The sequence below is a fragment of the Oncorhynchus masou genome, chromosome 3, assembly GCF_036934945.1.
Source record: "Oncorhynchus masou masou isolate Uvic2021 chromosome 3, UVic_Omas_1.1, whole genome shotgun sequence".
Lineage (NCBI taxonomy): Eukaryota > Metazoa > Chordata > Actinopteri > Salmoniformes > Salmonidae > Oncorhynchus > Oncorhynchus masou.
The window spans coordinates 43,728,603-43,749,406 of record NC_088214.1 but is presented as its reverse complement, the minus strand read 5'-3'; the positions used below and the strand labels follow the sequence as shown (position 1 = coordinate 43,749,406).

The 20,804-nt window shown below is 44.0% G+C and overlaps 1 protein-coding gene across 1 annotated transcript; it reads right to left on the bottom strand.

The window, feature by feature from the left end:
- Nucleotides 1-364: 364 nt before the first annotated feature.
- On the bottom strand, nt 365-10,400 carry rpap2 (RNA polymerase II associated protein 2). Its single transcript, XM_064942120.1, has 12 exons — nt 10,060-10,400; nt 9,736-9,784; nt 6,001-6,115; nt 5,626-5,724; nt 5,452-5,517; nt 5,251-5,339; nt 5,104-5,139; nt 3,729-4,812; nt 3,468-3,553; nt 3,137-3,217; nt 2,285-2,353; nt 365-1,089 (listed from the first exon to the last, which is right to left on the bottom strand). The coding sequence occupies exons 1-12, from the start codon at nt 10,112-10,114 to the stop codon at nt 906-908; spliced, it is 2,013 nt and encodes a 670-aa protein (XP_064798192.1). The 5' UTR covers nt 10,115-10,400; the 3' UTR covers nt 365-905.
- Nucleotides 10,401-20,804: the final 10,404 nt, after the last annotated feature.

The window sequence follows — 20,804 nt, the reverse complement described above, 5'->3', positions numbered from 1 at the left end:
TGTAAAACATAAAGGCTTAAGTTCAAAAGTGCAGGAATCTAAACCAAACATGCTAAAATATATTCTTAATGAATAGTAGGCCTGTCAGTGAGTAGAATGAAGGTGGTGCAGTGGAATTGTCAATTGTTTAAACCTTCTGTATCAACATGTTCTTTAAATAAGCAAAAAAAATAAAAATAAAACTCACCAACAAAATTAACATATTTTACTCAAGGCCTACAAGCAAAATGCTTCAGAACTACTAGGCTATATCTGTATGATCCTAAAATGTTTGAATCAAATAAAATTATTCCCATTCGTGCGCGCTACCTGGTCCAAACCAAATATTATCAGACACACGCTTTGTTAACACACTTGGAACAAATGAGATTACACTGCCATAAACTTCTTGTTAAGGAAGTTGGGAGAAACAGCATCACTTTTATTGCACCATCCTCTTACAGTTAGGCAACATAGTCGACAACACATGACGTTTTTAGACAAAGTGTAAACCCTGAGTGATTTTATTTGGTTGTATAGAGGCACAGGGTTAAACATTGGAGGCTTGTAAAACTTTAAAGATTTGATTTAGACATTTACAGCATCAGATTCACTGTATCAACAGATTCACTCAACTATGCACTAGTGTAAGAATTTGTTTGAAAACAAGCCTCGTCAGTGATACAGTATGCCTACACGGTCTTCATTTCAGGGAACTACAACAAGCACTGTACATTGCCCGAGAGAAGACGAAAGTCATTATTTGACTCTTAATTTTCATTAACAGAACACAATCGATCAACAAATAGAAAATCAACAAAACCGAAAAAGCAACCAAAATAAATAAAAAGGATAACCGGACTGATGTCTCCCTTCCCCCGCAGTTCTTATAATAGGGGACAATGTTGTCCAGTAGAAGAATACTTTCATTGATTTGTCTGCCGTTTTTCTGTGTGCTCGTGTGGACAGAGCTCTGCGGTTCTGAGTAGCTGGACCAGGTTCTGCAGGTCTCGGTCCAGCAGTGGGAGCTCCTGCATCAGAGTAGAGAGGTAATCGACGGAGGCCGGCCTCTCCAGGGCCTCCCGCACCACTGGGGACACCTCTGATAACCTGCAAAACAAACAACACGGTCAGAAAAAAACAAAAAACAAAGGCCTCTGTAGTAAAGAAGTAATAAGTACAAGACTTCTAGATGGCAGTAACAGTAACTTGTGAACAGGCATAATGCTTTACGGTGAGCTTATAGCGCAACGCAAGACGTGTTCATAAGAGTCTCTCTCGTAGGCGTCTTATTACGACCGCGTCTTAATGCTCAGGGCTAAGTGACAGAGATTGTGAGTCAGTCGAAACCAAACTGCGCCTGAGAGCAGCGCCACTTTCAAATCGTTGTGAGAGCCGGCAGTTTCGTCAGCATCTTACTCGATAGGGCGTGTTGCTTTACTAGTCAGCGACTACAGGACTGGATCAAGACCACTTTAGTAGATCAGGTAATATTAGATAGAGACGGCAGCCCCCCCCATTTATTTTGACCTCTATAAAATCAAGGCTATAAAATCTCTCATCTCTGGGGGGTGCACATAGTGGGTCTGCTAGGGATGGGGTGGAATGTTTCCCAGGGCCTGCCTGTGTGTGTGTCCTCCCTGGCTGGGAAAAAATAAAAATAAATAAAAAATCAGGTGGATGAGTTAAGGCAGAGAGGTGTCTGTGTGTACACAAATGGGAGCAGCATGGAACTGTCCCACACAGTGCCTGCTAACGCCCTGCCTGGGGAAGTGGCGAGCACACACACACACACACACACACACACACACACACACAACCATCTGGCACAGGGCACACAACGCAAGGGAACGCAAACACTGTAGATTGGAGATGCCACACACACACCAGAGAGTGCCATATACTGTATACACACTGTGTGTGTGTGTAAATATCAAAGACCACCATAAACATGCAGGCACACATACACGTAAACCTTTGCATTGCTGCATCTATGAGGGCCTGTGTATGCGTTTTTCAGAATAATATACACATTCTATGCATATGTTGATAAATGAAATCATACTTTTTAACAGGTTGACTTCCAGTTTGTTTGCGATCTATCATAGAGGACATCCAAAATAACACAAACACACACTTCTCTGCAGTGCACCCTGGACACACACACAGATAAATCCCTCTAGGTAGAGTTTGTTGAGAGGGTGTTCCTCCAGGGATTTCGCTCTCCCTCCCTGGTTTCCTCTGTACTGATCCTAGGCTCTCCAGCTGTTCCTGCAACAGGACAAACACGGGAAGAAGCACTTACAAATGGAGGAGCACCACTGCAATCAGGGTCCACTCTGGGCCTTTGTGGATGATGTTGGTGTTTGTAAACCTGCCATGGAAATAAAAGAGACAATATAGTAAAATAAATCATCTATAAAACAGCACAGGTTTTGAGAAGCTGAAAGAAATGAGTACTGCCATTAGGCCTGACAACACTATGATTCTCCATGAAATAAAATAAAAACAGTCGAGAAATATCTGGCCTTTCCTTCAACTTGGCAGTCCAAATCACCAGTCCAACCATATGTCAGAGACAAAATCATACAGACAAAACAATTATAGTTGTTTGATATGACAGTTTGTTGTTGGAGCTCAGGGGGCCTGCAGGACTCAGGAGCTAGTGGTGAATTCCTGGAAACAGGCATCTCACTAAAGGTGTGACAAGTGGTATGCTATTCAAAAAAGACAAAAACCTCTGAGCTACAGGAAGTCAATAGCACTCTGCCAATCACCGCTTCCTGTTGACTGCACCTAAAAATCAGCCAATCCGACCCCGTTAGTGCCCACGACAGGAGCAGAGTTAATTTCTGGCCCGTTTGGGGCTCCCCAGAAAGTCCACGCAGTTCGTAGAAGCCTCGATACCACATAACTTCTCCATAAATACCGTACAGTGTCTCATAGTAGGAGTGCTGATCTAGGAACAGCCCCCCATGTCATGTCATCTTATTCATTATGATGTAAAAGAGCAAAACTGATCCTAGATCAGCACTTCTACTTTGTTACGGTTTATGAATACATGCCCAGGTAAAATACTGACTGTACAACGCTCCAGTCTCCCAGACGCAGTCTGGGGACGTTGAAGGTGTGTTAAAAAGGTCACACTGGCGCTGACCTGAAGGTTCTGACCAGCCTGTTGAGGTCACTGGAGACGTCAGTCATGGTGAGACGCAGAGGACCCACGATGTCTCTCAGGCTTCGGACCGCAAAGAGAAACAGACAGAACAACTTTGTTTACTTTCTTCATATGAGGAGACGCTAAGTTAAATTCGCCAAGCTTAAAGACTGAGCCAGTCCTCTTCAATACTTCTGTAATATTGCTGTTTGTCAATTGTCAGCACATCGGGTGACCATATAATCGTCGCAGAAACCCAGTTCTTTGCACTTTGAAAACCGTTGCAGTGTTTTACACACACACACACACACACACACACACACACACACACCCTTTAGTGAGCTTCTCCACTGTAATCCGTTTCTGGATGAGGTGCTGGGCATGGGAGTCAACCAACGGGAGTGCCCCACCCTGGTTCTGGAGAGGAGGATAGGAATACAATGAGTGAGTGAGACAGACAGACACAGGGAGAGAGACAGGGAGACAGGACGACAGACAGGAGAGAGTTTCATGTCACATCTCCCCAATGCTTATACAGAGTGCCCCCATCTGTACACTGGCAGTTGCTACAATACACTCCTCCCCCACTCACCTCTGAGTCTCCGCCTCTGGCATGTTGTTTCCCTGACACCCGCTGGACTTCCTTCGTCCCTTCGTAGAACTCCCTCACCCTCAGCCCCATCTCCTCTGTCTCCCTGCGTAGGGTGTCATAGTCTGGGGCCGGGGCCAAGGGCCTTCCTGGACCCCCTTGGGAGTCAGTCTCATGTCCCTCCCCACCATCCTTCACAATGTCCTCCAAGTCATCTTCATCTAGCTCCTCTTCCTCCTCCTTCTTTGTTTCTATCAGTGTTTTACTAAAGTGGTCTGGGCCATATAGGAACTTCATAGTCTCCTCAGTCATCCATTCAGTGAAGGTCCTCCTTAGGCCTTCTAGAAGGTTCAGCCGGACCGAGACAGGTTTAGTCCCGGCTTCGTGGCCCTTGAGGAGCCCCTGGGCTCCCCTTCTACTCATGCCCACCTGGGTGATGTTGATGCCAGGCTGGGTGGGCTGTGCTGGGTCCCCCTGTGGACTGGGGTTTGGAGCTGGTTCTTGATTCTGTACACTGTAGGCTGTTAGTGCAGAAGACGTAGCTGTGGCTGGGTCTCGATCCTGTATTGTAACTTGGCTCAATAGCTCTGCAGCTTCCTCCATAGACTGGCCCTCTGGCGACCCTCTCTCTCCCAGGAAAGATTGCTGCTCACTCTGGTGGTTCGTATCTGTGGTGTGCTGTTGGCGTCCATCTGTCCCATTGCTTGGCTTCCTTTGTGCTTTCTGTGATTCTTCTGTATGCTCCTCCTTGTCTTCCGCCTCGTTTGTTTGTATTTGCTTGGGCACCGTTGTGTCCTTCCTTCCCGACCTTCTCTCCCTGTCCTCCCCCTCTCCAGGTTCCCTACCCTCCCCTTCGGCGGTGCGCTTGGGCAGATCGCCCCAGTGCACCCTGGGTCCCCGTCGCTGGGAGACCACACTTGAGACAAAGTCGTGTTCTGCGTCGCTGTCGTCGCTGTGGCCGGCTGTAGGGGAGCGCCTGGGGTCCTCTGGGGCCTCGGGGGACACGGAGTCCAAGGGAAGGGGGTTCTCCACATCGTCCTCTCTGAGCCGCCTCTCAGCCAGCCTCACCTCCTCTCCGGTACTACCGCTAAACAGAGGGGGAGGGAATCCGGGGGAAGTCAGTCAGTCAAGCAAATCACTCAATCGATATATCAATGGTTCCGTAGTTTAAAAAAAAGTGATGTTCACAGTCTGCGAATTACTGCGTTTTTATGCCGTAAACGATTGAGGAATGGATTTGATAAATAGATCGATACCTATCCATCCATCCATCCATCCATCCATCCATCCAAACCTTCTAAATCAGTTGAATGACAGCTCCACATCGTATCAATTCATCCAGACTGAATGACATTGTGGGAAAAAGTTATGTACTTACCCATCTCCTGTCTTCATTAATTTCACATCTGGGGGGCTGCAAATGACGAGAGGAGTTAACATTTAGGTCAAATTTGGACCTAAAGAAAAATGGCTGCCTACCTCAGCACTGATATATATATGCTGAAGTAAAACAGTGCAGGCTTACCTCTCATGCTGCCTCAGCCACAGAGGGCTCTTTGATATCTGCAGCTCAAAGGACTTGGAGGCTTTGTAGCAGAAGTTACTGCAGAAGCTCTGGGTCAGAGAGGGAAAGGGCCGCGTTTTGGTCTTACGTCAGTCACGTTCTTTCGCAGTGCTGGGCACAACACAGCAAAGTATCTGACTCTGTGCCTGACTGAGCACTTACCTTGCGTTCCGTGATGTCATAGACTTTATTGGTTTTGGTGGAAATTTTGAACTGTTGAGTGGAGACCTAGTAAAAAAAAATAAAAAAAATACCTGATATAAGTTACTTTTGACCAATCATGAACTGGAAGGCAGGTAAAAAGGTAAAGCCCTTTAGAAATACACAAATCCTTACCTTGCCCAGTTTGTTTGAACAGACAGGATAACCGCACAGCTTCACAATGGACCTCTCCTCAACGGTGTCTTTGTAATTGGCAGCAGTGATCAACCTTGCCTGCAAATCAAAGACATTGAAAGGAACATCATGAACACATGGCAGATGCCCCCACACCACCTCAAAATAACAATGCCGTGCTCCTCCACCAACTGATATCCATGGACAGTGACTGTGAATCTTTCCACGGGGTCACAGATCCTCTTCTAATTCACAAGACTGGAACCGCTCCAACTCTGCGTGCTTCATTCATTCATGGTCACAGTCTTACCCACGGATCGCCCTGCAGCATTGACCATAGGAGGTAGACAGCGTATTGACCTCCACGGTACTCACACAGTCAACCAGGAAGTCATCTGCTACGCTGTCCTCCAAGAGACGCTCCACCACCTGCAGAGCCCTCTTCTCCAGATCCAGCTTCTCTCTCAGGGTCTCCCTCACTGCCTCTCTCCTGGGGTTAGGGAGACAGGGGTTCTACACGGTCAGCGCCACAGTCAGAGAGACGCATTGGGGGGTATGACCATATCAGAGACAAACACGGCTCACAAATGACAAATTGTTGGGCATGACAAGGCGTGGTTTGTTCAGTGTCTTCAGAAAGTACTGAAAATAGCTGTGCAGTGACAGACCTTGAGAGGATCTGCAGAGAAGAATGAGAAACTCTCCAAATACAGGTGTGCCAAGCTTGTAGCATCATACCCAAGAAGACTTGAGGCTGTAATCACTGCCAAAAGTGCCTCAACAAAGTACTGAGTAAAGGGTCTGAAAATGTATGTATGTGAATGTGATATTTCCGATGTGCAAACATTTCTAAAAACCAGTTTTTGCTTCATCATTATGGGGTATTGTGTGTAGATTGACGAGGGGAAAAAAACAATTTAATCAATTTTAGATTAAGGCTGTAACGTAACAAAATGTGGAAAAAGTCAAGGGGTCTGAATACTTTCTGAATGCACTGTCAATAACGAAAAGCAAAACATACAACAATCTCATGCTCACCCCTGATTGGAGGACCTCAACATTTTTACACGTGTATATATATATATATATATATATATATATATATCAATTTCACCCATCAGACAGCCACAGATCAACCCATCTTACCCAGTAAATCATCATTCTACCATTTCCTTCTGCAATACATCCCTCCATTATATCATGGTGTCTCATTAGAGACTCGAACCTCCTCATCTGCAACATGTCTGCCCGAAATTGCCCCAAAAATATATATTTTTTTACCCAAGAGCACAAGATCTCTTGTTGACTGACTGTGGTCGTTCAACTGCCCCAGCAATACAGTTTGCAGGTCCAACCACACCCTGATATTATGGCATAACAACCATTCCTGGACCTGACTCCAAAAACAAGCCAGCGATGGACAGTACCAAAAGAGATGCTCTATTGATTCTGGTTCCACAAGGCAGACTGCACCGGTCTGACTGTTGAACACCCCATATACTGAGCATTATTTTTGTAGTGAAAATATTATATAATAGCTTAAAATGAAAAGAGTGAATTGATTCATCGGTTGTTGCTTTGTATATCAGTTCACAAACCCGATGCCATGGTATTGGGGCAACAATATTGAATTTTATGTGGCCCTCTAGACCGTAAGTGAAACTGATACATTTTACGATTTATATTAGTCATTTTAAGCCATTTATTTAAAAAAATTTTGGTTGCAGACAAACTAATTAATTATTTTTTCTAAGTAATTGCCTTTTGCATTTTTGTGGCAGCGATGAGTTGGTTATAATTTTGAATTGAGCATACATTTCCATACACCTGAATGAATTGGTTGCATGACATAATTCTACCCTAGTTGTTTACAATGTCATTCATAAACATGATAGCTTTTTTATACATTCTCTCCAAGACAATTGGTTTATCCTTTATCAGTACATCAGAGTTTAGCCATATTATTTGCTGTAATACAAATTAGAGGTCGACCGATTAATCGGAATGGCCGATTAATTAGGCCCGATTTCAAGTTTTCATAACAATCGGAAATCAGGCAATATTAACCAGAGGTCGACCAATTATGATTTTTCAACGTCGATACAGATTATTGGAGGACCAAAAAAGCCGCTACCGATTAATCGGCCGATTTAAAAAAAAATCTTTGTAATAATGACAATTACAACAATACTGAATGAACACTTATTTTAACTTAATATAATACATCAATAAAATCAATTTAGCCTCAAATAAATAATGAAAATTGTTCAATTTGGTTTAAATAATGCAAAAACAAAGTGTTGGAGAAGAAAGTAAAAGTGCAATATGTTCTATGTAAGAAAGCTAACGTTTCAGTTCCTTGCTCAGAACATGCGTTTTGCCAGCAGCTCTTCGTTGTGCGTCAAGCATTGCTCTGTTTATGACTTCAAGCCTATCAACTCCTGAGATGAGGCTGGTGTAACCGAAGTGAAATGGCTAGCTAGTTAGCACGTGCTAATAGCGTTTCAAACGTCACTCGCTCTGAGACTTGGAGTAGTTGTTCCCCTTGCTCTGCATGGGTAACGCTGCTTCGATGGTGGCTGTTGTCGTTATGTTGCTCGTTCGAGCCCAGGGAGGAGCGAAGAGAGGGACGGAAGCTATACTGTTACACTGGCAATACTAAAGTGCCTATAAGAACATCCAATCGTCAAAGGTATATGAAATATAAATCGTAGAGAGAGGAATAGTCCAATAATTCCTATAATAACTAAAACTTCTTACCTGGGAATATTGAAGACTCATGTTAAAAGGAACCACCAGCTTTCATATGTTCTCATGTTCTGAGCAAGGAACTTAAACGTTAGCTTTCTTACATGGCACATATTGCACTTTTACTTTCTCCTCCAACACTTTGTTTTTGCATTATTTAAACCAAATTGAACAATTTTAATTATTTATTTGAGGCCAAATTGATTTTATTGATGTATTATATTAAGTTAAAATAAGTGTTCATTCAGTATGGTTGTAATTGTATTATTGCAAATTAATCGGTATAGTTTTTTTTTGGTCCTCCAATAAATCGTTATGATTTTCCAACGCCGATAATCGGTCGACCTCTAATACAGATGCTGCCTCTTCATGGAGGATAAAATTGGAATTCTAACCAACTCTGTATAGCTTCAATTCAAAGTAAGGACAAACTACCTCCTGAGTGGCGCAGCGGTCTAAGACTGGCCGGGCACCTGCAAGCTGACTTCGGTCACCAGCTGGACGGTGTTTCCTCCAGCACATTGGTGCGGCTGTCTTCTGGGTTAAGTGATTAGTGTGTCAAGAAGCAGTGCGGCTTGGCGGGTTCTTGTCGCGGAGGACGCATGGCTCTCGACCTTCGCATCTCCCGAGTCCATAGGGGAGTTGCAGCGATGGGACAAGACTGTATCTACCAATTGGATATCACGAAAATTGGGGAGAAAAAGGGGTAAAAAGTACAAAAATAAAATCAAGAAGGGGAAATGCAATAGTGCTAAGCACAGGCAAAACCCTAAAGGAAAACCTGGTTCAGTCTACTTTCTAGCAGACACTGGGAACAAATTCACCTTCCAGCAGGACATTAACCTAAAACACAAGGCCAAATACACGCTGGAACGCTTACCAAGATGACATTGAATGTCCTTCAGTGGCCGAGTTACAGTTGACATAAATCTGCTTGAAAATTGCTGTTTAGCAATTATCAACAACCAACTTGACAGAGCTTGAACAATTTTTTAAAGAATAATGTGCAAATATCGTACAAACCAGGTGTGCAAAGCTCTTAAGAGACTTACCCAGAAAGACTCACAGCTGTATTCGTTGCCAAAGGTGATTCTAATGTGTATTGACTCGGGGGTGGGAATACTTATATACAGATATTTCTGTATTTAATTTTCAAACAATTGACAACATGTAAAAAACAAACATGTTTTGACTTTGTCATTATGCAGTAGTGTGTAGATGATTGAGAAGAAAAACATATTTAATCAATTTCAAATTTAGGCTGTAACACAACAAAATGTGGAATAAGTCAAGGGGTATGAATACTTTCTGAAGGCACTGTTACTAGCATAAGAGACTGGTACCCAGGCTAACGTTAAATACCTTCTTGCTTCCTCTGCAGCGGCCTGTGCTTCTTTGACACTACTCCCATCTGTCAAATAAGTGAAATTAGGTGTCAGTGCTCATATAAGGAAGTTGGCTGTATACTGTAATTTACCCATAAAAGTAACGCTAGCCAGTTAACGTTATGCTATGGTTGCATTTGCAGCTTGCTAGCTAGATTAGCTAGAGCTACGTAAACACAACCGTAACATTAGTTGAAAGAACGGTAGCTTCGTTTCCATCACTTTTTGAGGACCCACAGAGACCCAACAATATCTAAACACAATGTTAATACCGGTCTGATGATATCTTATAAAAACAAACCCCTTTTGCCTGGTTTTGAAGAGCGAGCGACTCTTTTTCGTGGCTCGTTCTCCATGCTGGTAAAATATTTTGTCACAGATAGAACAACGAGTCAGATATTTCTATGGATGTATAAATGTGAAGCATCCGGTTGGCGTGTCTACTCACTACCAAATATGGCGGGCAGTGAGAGACGATAGAACGAGATGGATTTTGGCCGGCATTCTGCAAATCTTCTTTTCGGTTCCCAAAACTAAAATCTGTTATGAACAGAACGGACTAAGTTTTGTAGACTTCACCCTTTGCAAAAGTGTTTTTATTAAATCGCGCTGTTTAGGAGTGCAAAGGCGAAGTGAGTTATTGCACACGCGCACTTCACAGAGTAGGCGTTCCCTAACGGAAATATGCAGCTGTCACTAGAACATGCCGATTGGATATCGCTAGCGCGTGCTTGGCTCTGCCTTCCTCCTTGCTTGTTCTAGTATGCTCACTATGACTAATTTGTTCCCATTGGAATCGACAAGATGTGGTCTATCTTGGTTTAGTTATACAAATATTTGGTTTTGTGCTAATTTTTTACAATAAATCGACAGCAAGCATCAGAGTCAACGCAGCAAAAACGGATGGATGGATTGTCTGAATGGAACATCCTCCATGTTGTTTGATATTCTTGATGATCCTCTCCCATACCTTATTTCCTACCACTCTTTTAATCCACACATCCCTTACCCTACCCACTTTCTTACCTCTTTCCTACTGCGGCTATAACACCTTCCTCCTCACGTCCTCTCCTCTCTGACCAACCGTCCTACCCTTTGCCCCTCTTCACACTTCCCTGTCTACTCCATCACTCTCTCCCACCCATTCCCCACCCTGACCCCTCTCTCTTACTGTCCCCACCCTCCCCCTCTTCATTGTTTCGGCTGGGCAGCCTGGAAGGCCTCCTCGGTGGGCGTGGCCCTCGCCACCCTGCTGGGCCAGGTGGCCAGGCTGGCTGTGCCCCAGACCAAGGAACAGGACGACATGTTCGGCCCGTGCAGCTGCTGGTCGGCCCTCCTGGTCTTCTTCAGACCCTTTACGGGAGGCCGGGCCGAGCCGGCAGGCCGGTATTATCAACAGGACGCCCACGGTCAAAGAGGATGAGCTGAGGACAGAACAGCTCAAGTTGAAGGTGGCGTTGTTAATATTTTGTTCTCATACCTTATCAGATTAGCATTAAAGTACAGTTCGGTTTGTGCTTCTATGTGGAGTGTACAGTATGTTATGTAGTTGCATGAATAGAGTCTCTGTCTATAGCGTGTGTGTATGTTGTCTCCCTAGCAGTATGAAGAGTCTTTGTGAACCTCTTCTGGAGGTGCAGCTGAAGGGTCCTGAAACTCTAGCAGAATCTCCCCTCAGGAACGTTGCCACATAGATTCTGGTAAGAATCCTGCTCAGATTGTGACCATAGCCTGGTTCCTGATCTGTTTGTGTTGCATATGATATAAGGTATATCCAAATCCTGCGGCCATTGACAAGGACCGTAGGGGCCGGTTAATTGTGGCTATACAGCACAAACAGATCTAGAAACAGGCTAGCTCTTTCATACTATTCTTGATAATTATATTTGACTTTCACACAAGTTCTCATTCAACTAGAGGTAACTTCACCCTGTATAGGGGTAGGCATAACTAATATAGGGCTAACCCTACTTCTCCTGTAATTGTGTGTGTTCTGCAGGGCATCCTGTCGGGCATTGGGGAATCCCTCCCTGACCAGCTTCATGAGGTAGTCACATGGAATGCATTTCAATTAACAGGTGTGCCTTGTTAAATGTTAATTTGAGAAATGTCTTTCCTTAATGCGTTTGAGCCAATCAGTTCTGTTGTGACAAGGTAGGGTTGGTATACAGAACAGAGCCCTATTTGGTAAAAGACCAAGTCCATATTATGGCAAGAACAGTTGAAATAAGCAAAGCGAAACGACAGTCCATCATTACTTTATGACATGAAGGTCAGTCAATGAGGAAAATTTCAAGAACTTTTAACGTTTCTTCAAATGCAGTCGCAAGCGCTATGATAAAACTGGCTCTCATGAGTACCTCCACAGGAAAGGAAGACCCATAGTTCTCTGCTGCAGAGGATAAATTCATTACAGTTACCAGCCTCAGAAATTGTAGCCCAAATAAATGCTTCACAGAGTTCGAGTAACATCAACTGTTCAGAGGAGACTGTGTGAATCAGGCCTTTATGGTCAAATTACTGCAAAGAAACCACTACTAAAAGACCCCAATAAGAAGAAGAGACTTGCTTGGGCCAAGAAACATGAGCGATGGACGGATGATCTCTGCATGTGTGGTTCCCACGTGAGGCATGGAGGTGGTGGTGTGATGGTGCTTTGCTGGCGACACTGTCTGTAACACTTAACCAGCATATGGCTACGACAGCGATACGCCATCCCATCTGGTTTGCACTTGTAAAAATGTTTTATTTATTTAACCTTGTATTTAACTAGGCAAGTCAGTTAAGCACAAATTCTTATTTACAATGACGGCCTAGGAACAGTGGGTTAACTGCCTTGTTCAGGGGCAGAACGTCAGATGTTTAACTTGTCAGCTCAGGGATTTGATCTAGCAGCCTTTCGGTTACTGGCCCAACGCTCTAACCACTAGGCTACCTCCCGCCCTACTTAATGGGACTATTATTAGTTTTTCAACAGGACAATGACCCAACACACCTCCAGGCTATGTAAGGACTATTTGACCAAGAAGGGGAGTGATGGAGTGCAGCATCAGATGACCTGGCCTCCACAATCACCCGACCTCAACCCAATTGCGGTGTTTTGGGATGAGTCGGACCGTAGAGTGAAGGAAAAGCAGCCTTCAAGTGCTCAGCATATGGGAACTCATTCAAGACTGCTGGAAAAGCATTCCAAGTGAATATCCACCCTTTGCCGTTGACAGCTTTGCACATTCGTGGCATTCTCTCAACCAGCTTCACCTGGAATGTTTTTCCAACGGTCTTGAAGTAGTTCCCACATATGCTGAGCACTTGTTGGCTGCTTTTCCTTCACTCCGCTGTCCAACTCATCCCAAACAATCTCAATCTGGTTGAGGATTGTGGAGGCCAGGTCATCTGATGCAGCACTCCATCGCTTCCCTTCTTGGCAAAATAGCCCTTACACAGCCTGGAGGTGTGTTGGGTCATTGTCCTGTTGAAAAACAAATGATAGTCCCACTAAAAACAAACCAGATGGGATGGCATATCACTGCAGAATGCTGTGGTAGCCATGCTGGTTAAGTGTGCCTTGAATTCTAAAAATCAGACAGTGTCACCAGCAAAGCACCCCCACACCATAACACCACCTCCTCCGTGCTTTACGGTGGGAAATACACATGCAGAGATCATCCTTTCACCCACGCTGTGTCTCACAAAGATTGGTTCCAATCTGGACTCCAGACCAAAAGACAAATTTCCACTGGTCTAAGGTCCATTGCTCGTGTTTATTGGCCCAAGCAAGTCTTTTATTATTGGTGTCCTTTAGTAGTGGTTTCTTTGCAGCAAATCAACCATGAAGGCCTGATCCACACAGTTGAAGTTGAGATGTGTCTGTTACTTGAACTCTGAAGCATTTATTTGGGCTGCAATATCTGAGGCTGGTAACTCTAATGAACTTATCCTCTACAGCAGAGGGAACTTTGGGTCTTCCTTTCCTGTGGAGGTACTCATGAGAGCCAGTTTCATCATAGCTCTTGATGGTTTTTAAGACTGCACTTGAAAAAACTTTAAAAGTTCTTAATGTTCTGTATTGACTATATTATTCTATTATCCTGTATTATTCTACAATGTAGAAAATAGTACAAAATGAAGCAAAACCCTTGAATGAGTAGGTTGTTCTAAAAGTTTTGACCGGTAGTGTATGTATACGTGATATTTACCTTTTTTAATTTTGTCATTATGGGGTATGGTGTGTAGATTGATTGAGGGGAAAAAACTGTCCATACTGCCTGATTCAAAAATGTATTACAATGTGGAAAAAGTGAATGGGTCTGAATACTTTCGGAATGCGCTGTATACGTATTCATTGCACAAATAGGAGAGCTATAGCTTGTCTTTAAGGAAGAACCCCCATTACGCCACTTCCTAGTAGTCCAGTCAGCCAAAGAGACGGCTATAAAGTGGAAGGACTGTACAGTACAGTGGAGTCCTCCATTGAGCTGGATGTGAAGATGGTAATTGTAAAGTTCTGGATGGGAAAAGTTCCAGATCACGATGACAAACTGTTTCTAAACGGATACTGCACTATTTTACAACCTGCAGTGAAACCTGTGGATACATTTGGGATCTGGTATGGAGTACGCAAGTACAAAACCACAAGCGGGCAGCCAATACCAATTGTCAAGGTGACCAGTATGGTCCGCCTCCCAGACGGCCCTACTCAGTTCACACACACGCGGGTGGCCTTTGCATGTGGATCTTCTCTTTACCAAACAGGGTGGGGAAACTCCCACCGCGGGTTGTATGCCTGGAACGAGCTTCTTTCACGGTGAGGGGGCGTCCTTGTCTTTCTACCCTAAACTATTTTAGCGTGGTCCGGGCGTGTAATCTCGCCATTCACGCAGGATATGTTCAGCGAAGGGGTTAAACTATTTTTCTTTTTTAAAATAATCGTGGCATAATCTCAGACACTCCTTCTAGTGACTGGTCTTCCCCTTCTCTAGTTGAACGGACAACACCATCACGGGTGAGTCACAAATCCCGGGTTATAGTGTTTCTTTGAATTAATTCTTAAGTGAACGCAGGGGTTCAGCACTTCGTCTGAGTAAGGACAAACTATAGATACTCAGTACTCCTTTTGTGTACTTTTTACACAGTTACCCTAGTGCTCCCCTGTGGTTTCCTGCTCGAGCCCACAATATGGTCTGGCCTTGGGCCACCTAAGGTGAACCCCCTGAGCCTATAATTGTAATAATGCTACTTTTCTTCTTCGGCACATTATTTAACTAGTGAATGAAAAACCAGTAACACTTCCCTTTTGGTTCCACAGCTTCACAACTGATGGATTTAGTGTTTACTTTTTATTTTTTAAAGACGGCAATTATAATGGGACATCTAACGATAGAAATTAAGTTCTGTTCTTACCTTACTCAAAGTCTGCTAACACATCAATCAGCTCCTGATCGGTCTTCCCCAGAATCTCCGCCCTTTCCCTATCTTTTACATTGGTTTTTATACCCATGCCTCTTGACTACAACCACACAACACATCCTCCCACCCTACAAGTGACATTTCAGCAAAGTTACATACAACAATGTCACCTTTTACACGTGATGTCTACACAGAGTCAGGTAACACATTGGTTCCTTCGTAGGTGACGACAATCTGTGGTGTCATCTGCTTCATGGTAGGCCCACGTGCCACCAAGCAGCTCTACCAGCTCCATCCCAGGGCTGAGATGTTATGGGGGTTTCGCCATATAAGATGTTCCTCTGCCGGAGGGCGTAGGTTCATCTGCATACAGTCTACCCGCACCCGTCATTTCCTCTCTGCTTTTGACTGGGTTTTGCTGCTCCAGCCATTGTGGTTGAGGCCTCTTCCTGTCCTCCTGCTTCTTCTTGATCTTTCTTGTTTCAGTGTTACCAGAGTTCTGTCTGGAGACTGGATGAGTCATCAAGTCCTACTGACTAGGCTCATTCATGAAACAATCCCTAACTCCATCTCTGGGCCCTTACAACGGGAAGATCTCCTACCTTGGACAGACCCCTCAGTGTTACGTCTGCCAGAGGCTAGTGCACCCTGTATGCAAAAGAGGGGCATGACTTTTTCAAGTGTCCCGTCTTATGACTATAAATTAGGGTGGGTCCACTATCCAGCTCAGGGGGAAGAGCCGGAAGAAGGGAGAGAGTTATTTTTATTTTATCCCTTTTTGTCCCCAATTTCGTGGTATCCAATTGTCCCATCCCTGCAACTCCCGTACGGAAGGTCGAGAGCTGTGCATCCTCCGAAACACAACCCAGCCAAGCCACACTGCAATCTTGACACAATGCCCGCTTAACCCGGAAGCCAGCCATACCAATGTGTCAGAGGAAAGACTGTACACCTGACGACCGTGTCGGCGTGCATGCGCCCGGCCCGACACAGGAGTCGCTAGAGCGCGATGGGACAAGGACATCCTGGCCGGCCAAACCCTCCCCTAACCCAGACAACGCTAGGCCAATTGTGTGCCGCCCCATGGGTCTCCCGGTCATGGCCGGCTGTGACAGAGTCTGGACTCGAACCACTCGGGAGAGAGAGTTAGACCCGAGAGTGAGTTCAATCCCCTGCGCGACAGCAGAGCGTGAGTTACCACTACAGGTCAAAGTGCAGCTGAGAGGCAGGTGCAAGTGAATGAGAGAGAAGCTGAGGGAGCTGAATCCAAACATGAGGTCGACCAGATCTCTGAGGAAGGTGTTGACGGGAGTATCCAATCCTCCAGGTTCAGCCGCAGTGAGAGTAAAGAAGAAAAGTCCTTTGAGCACGCGAGCAAGTCAGACTTCAGTGCTAATCTCCCGACCCCCGAAAGAGAGGGATCTAATCTCCCTCTGCTTCCTTCCCCGCCAGAGTTAGTTCCCCCTCACCACTCAAGCAGTGAAACGCCTCCCACACTTCCCAATCCAAAGCCAATTTTAAAAATGAATATGAGGGGCCTCCCGAGTGGCGCAGCGGTCTAAGGCACTGCATCGCAGGGTTTGGGCGTCACTACAGCCTGGGGTTCGACTGTGTCATAACCGGCCATGACCGGGAGTCCCAAAGGGCGGCGCACATTTGGCCCAGCGTCGTCCGGGTTAGGGGAGGGTTTCGCCGGTGGGGCTTTACTTGGGTCATCGGGCTGTGGCGGGCCTGGCGCCTGCAGGCTGACTTCAGTAGTCAGTTGAACAGTGTTTCCTCCGACACATTGGTGCAGCTGGCTTCCGGGCTAAGTGGGCGGGTGTTAAGAAGCGCGGATTGGCGGGACTTCACCTTCGCCTTTCCCGTTGGGAAGTTGCAGCGAGATCGTAATCACAAAAAAGGGGGTGACAATTACAACAACAAAAAAGATGAGAAGCCAAATCCCGAAGGTAAGCAAAATAATAAGTAATCTAAAAAGACCTTAGAATAAGACTTTGCAGCCAGATGATTTAACATCATCAATGCTTCTCTAGAGAAACCAACATGAGTGTTTAAATGTCTATACAGCAAATGATGCAAATAAGAAAACAATTTAATGATGAAACTATGGGGCTATTCATGTGTGGGATATTCAGTAATTATATGTGGGGATTTTAATATGGTGACGGAAGCAAATGATCGGGTGTCTCAGACATATAAATATTAACTGGAACACAGTGTCTTGAACAAAACTATTTAAAAAGTGATCTCTTATTCAGTATATGGAGGTGAAGTCACCTGACCCATGTAGAAACAAAATAATGTTAAATCTACTCAGTGATACTGCCAGGTTGATATCCATACGATGTTTACCATTGGGTGCTGTAGTAAATTGAAGTTGTTTTGTCAAAAGTAAATTGTGTTCTATGCCTAATTCTCATGATGGAGAGTTTAGAACACCTTTTTAGTGACTGCTACAGAACTAAAGAAAATATGCGATCTAATGAGAATTATCGGTTTGATGTACAGTGTCTTCAGAAACAACATAGCTCAGGCAGTAGAAGGCTCTCTCATACACTTATATGCACATAGTCTTATACTCAACTTACCCCTCCTCAGATTTTGTGTAAAAAGCTTTACAACAAAGCTTTCTTAGTGTCCAACGAGCTTTCTCTGACCTTAACCTTGTTCTGAACACCTCCAAAACAAAGGTCATGTGGTTTGGTAAAAAGAATGCTTGAGGTAAGTCACCTCATACAAGTACTTGGGAGTATGGCTAGATGGTACACTGTCCTTCGCTCAGCACATATCAAAGCTGCAGGCTAAAGTCTGGACTTCGTTTCCTCTATCGTAATCGCTCCTCTTTCACCTCAGCTGCCAAACTAACCCTGATTCAGATGACCATCCTACCCATGCTAGATTAGAGGCGTAATTTATAGATCGGCAGGTACAGGTGCTGTTCTTCACCATTCGGCCATCATATTTGCCACCAATACTCCTTATAGGACACATCACTGCACTCTATACTCCTCTGTAAACTGGTCATCTCTGCATACCTGTCACAAGACCCACTGGTTGATGCTTATTTATAAAACCCTCTTAGGCCTCACTCCTCCCTATCTGAGACATCTACTGCAGCCCTCATCCTCCACATACAACACCCATTCTGCCAGTCACATGCTGTTAAAGGTCACCAAAGCACAAACTTCCTTGGGTCACTCGTCTTTTCAGTTTGCTGCAGCTAGCGACTGGAACGAGCTGCAACAAACACTCAAACTGGACAGTTTTATCTCCATCTCTTCATTTAAAGCTTCAATCATGGACACTCTTACTGACAGTTGTGGCTGCTTTTGTGTGATGTCTTGTTGTCTCTACCTTCTTGCCCTTTGCTTTTGTCTGCTCAATAATGTTTGTACACTGTTTTGTACTGCTACCATGTTATGCTGCTGCCATGTTTCTACCATGCTGTGCTGTCTTGTTGCTCCCATGCTATGTTGTTGTCTTAGGTCTCTCTTTATGTAGTGTTGTCTCTTCTCGTGATGTGTTTTGTCCTATTTATTTGAATTTTTAATCCTAGCCCCCAACCCCGCAGGGGGCCTTTTGGTAAGCTGTCATTGTAAATAAGACTTTGTTCTTAACTGACTTGCCTCGTTAAATAAAGTATTCACACCCCTTGACTTTTTCCACATTGAGTTACAAGGTTGGATTCAAAATGATTTAATTGTAATTTTTTGTCAACAATCTATAAAAAAATGGAGGAAAATTTTTAACATTTGTGATTAATTCATGAAAAATAAAACAAACATATCTTCATTATATAAATATTCAACCCAGAGTCAATAAATGTTAGTCACCTTTGGCAGTAATTACAACTGTGAGTCTTTCTGGGTAAGTCTCTAAGACCTTTGCACACCTGGATTGTACAATGTCCGCATATTCTTAAAACAATTCTTAAAGCTCTATTAAATTGGCGGTTGTTCATTGCTAGACAACCATTTTCAAGTCTTGCCATAAATCTTCAAGCAGATTTAAGTCAAAACTGTAACTAGGCCACTCGGGAACATTCAATGTCGCCTTGGTAAGTAACTCCAGTGTACAGTTGAAGTCGGAAGTTTACATACACTTAGGTTGGACTCATGAACTCGTTTTTAAAACACTCCACAAATTTCTTGTTAAAACTATAGTTTTGGCAAGTATGTTAGGACATGTACTTTGCATGACAATACATTTTTCCAACAATTGTTTACAGACAGATTATTTCACTATTAATTCACTGTTTCACAATTCCAGTGAGTCAGAAGTTTACATACACTAAATTGACTGTGCCTTTTAAACAGCTTGGAAAATTCCTCATTTGAGTCAATTGGAGGTGTACCTGTGGATGTATTTCAAGGCCTACCGTCAAACTCAGTGCCTCTTTGCTTGACATCATGGGAAAATCCAAAGAAATCAGCCAAGACCTCCGAAAAAAATGTGTAGACCTCCAAATATGGTTCATCCTTGGGAGCAATTTCCAAACGCCTGAAGGTACCACGTTCATCTGTACAAACAATAGTACGCAAGTAAAAACACCATGGGACCACGCAGCCGTCATACCGCTCAGGAAGGAGACACGTTCTGTCTCATAGAGATGAACGTACTTTGGTGTGAAAAGTATAACTCAATCGCAGAACAACAGCAAAGGACCTTGTGAAGATGCTGGAGGAAACGGGTACAAAAGTATCTATATCCACAACCTGAAAGGCTGCTCAGCAAGGAAGAAGCCACTGCTCCAAAACCGCCATTAAAAAAAGCCAGACCACGGTTTGCAACTGCACATGGGGACAAAGATCGTACTTTTTGGAGAAATGTCCTCTGGTCTGATGAAACAAAAATAGAACTGTTTGGCCATAATGACCATTGTTATGTTTGGAGTAAAAAGGGTGAGGCTTGCAAGCCGAAGAACACAATCCCAACCGTGAAGCACGGGGGTGGCAGCATCATGTTGTGGGGGTGCTTTGCTGCAGGAGATCCTGGTGCACTTCACAAAATAGATGGCATCATGAGGCAGGAAATTTATGTGGATATATTGTAGCAACATCTGAAGACATCAGTTAGGAAGTTAAAGCTTGGTCGCAAATGAGTCTTCAAAATGGACAATAACCCCAAGCATACTTCCAAAGTGGTGACAAAATGGCTTAAGGACAACAAAGTCAAGGTATTGGAGTGGCCATCACAAAGCCCTGACCTCAATCCTATAGAAAATTTGTGGGCAGAACTGAAAAGGCGTGTGCAAGCAAGGAGGCCTACAAACCTGACTCTGTTACACCAGCTGTCAGGAGGAATGGGCCAAAATTCACCCAACTTATTGTGGGAAGCTTGAGGAAGGCTACCTGAAACGTTTGACCCGAGTGAAGAAATTGAAAGGCAATTCTACCAAATACTAATTGAGTGTATGTAAACTTCTGACCCACTGGGAATGTGATGAAAGAAATAAAAGCTGAAATAAATCATTCTCTCTAATATTATTCTGACATTTCACATTCTTAAAATAAAGTGGTGATCCTAACTGATCTAATATAGGGAATTTTTACTAGGATTAAATGTCAGGAATTGTAAAAAACTGAGTTGAAATGTATTTGGCTGAGGTGTATGTATACTTCTGACTTCAACTGTATTTAT

Bases quoted from the DNA above. Each gene is read 5' to 3' on its own strand.
- rpap2 (XM_064942120.1), bottom strand. From the start codon at position 10,114: ATGGAGAACGAGCCACGAAAAAGAGTCGCTCGCTCTTCAAAACCAGGC. The intron at 9,785-10,059 runs GTTTGTTTTTAT...CTTATTTGACAG, and splicing joins TTCAAAACCAGGCAAAAGGG to ATGGGAGTAGTGTCAAAGAA. The intron at 3,554-3,728 runs GTGAGTGGGGGA...CCTCCTCTCCAG, and splicing joins CCAGAGGCGGAGACTCAGAG to AACCAGGGTGGGGCACTCCC.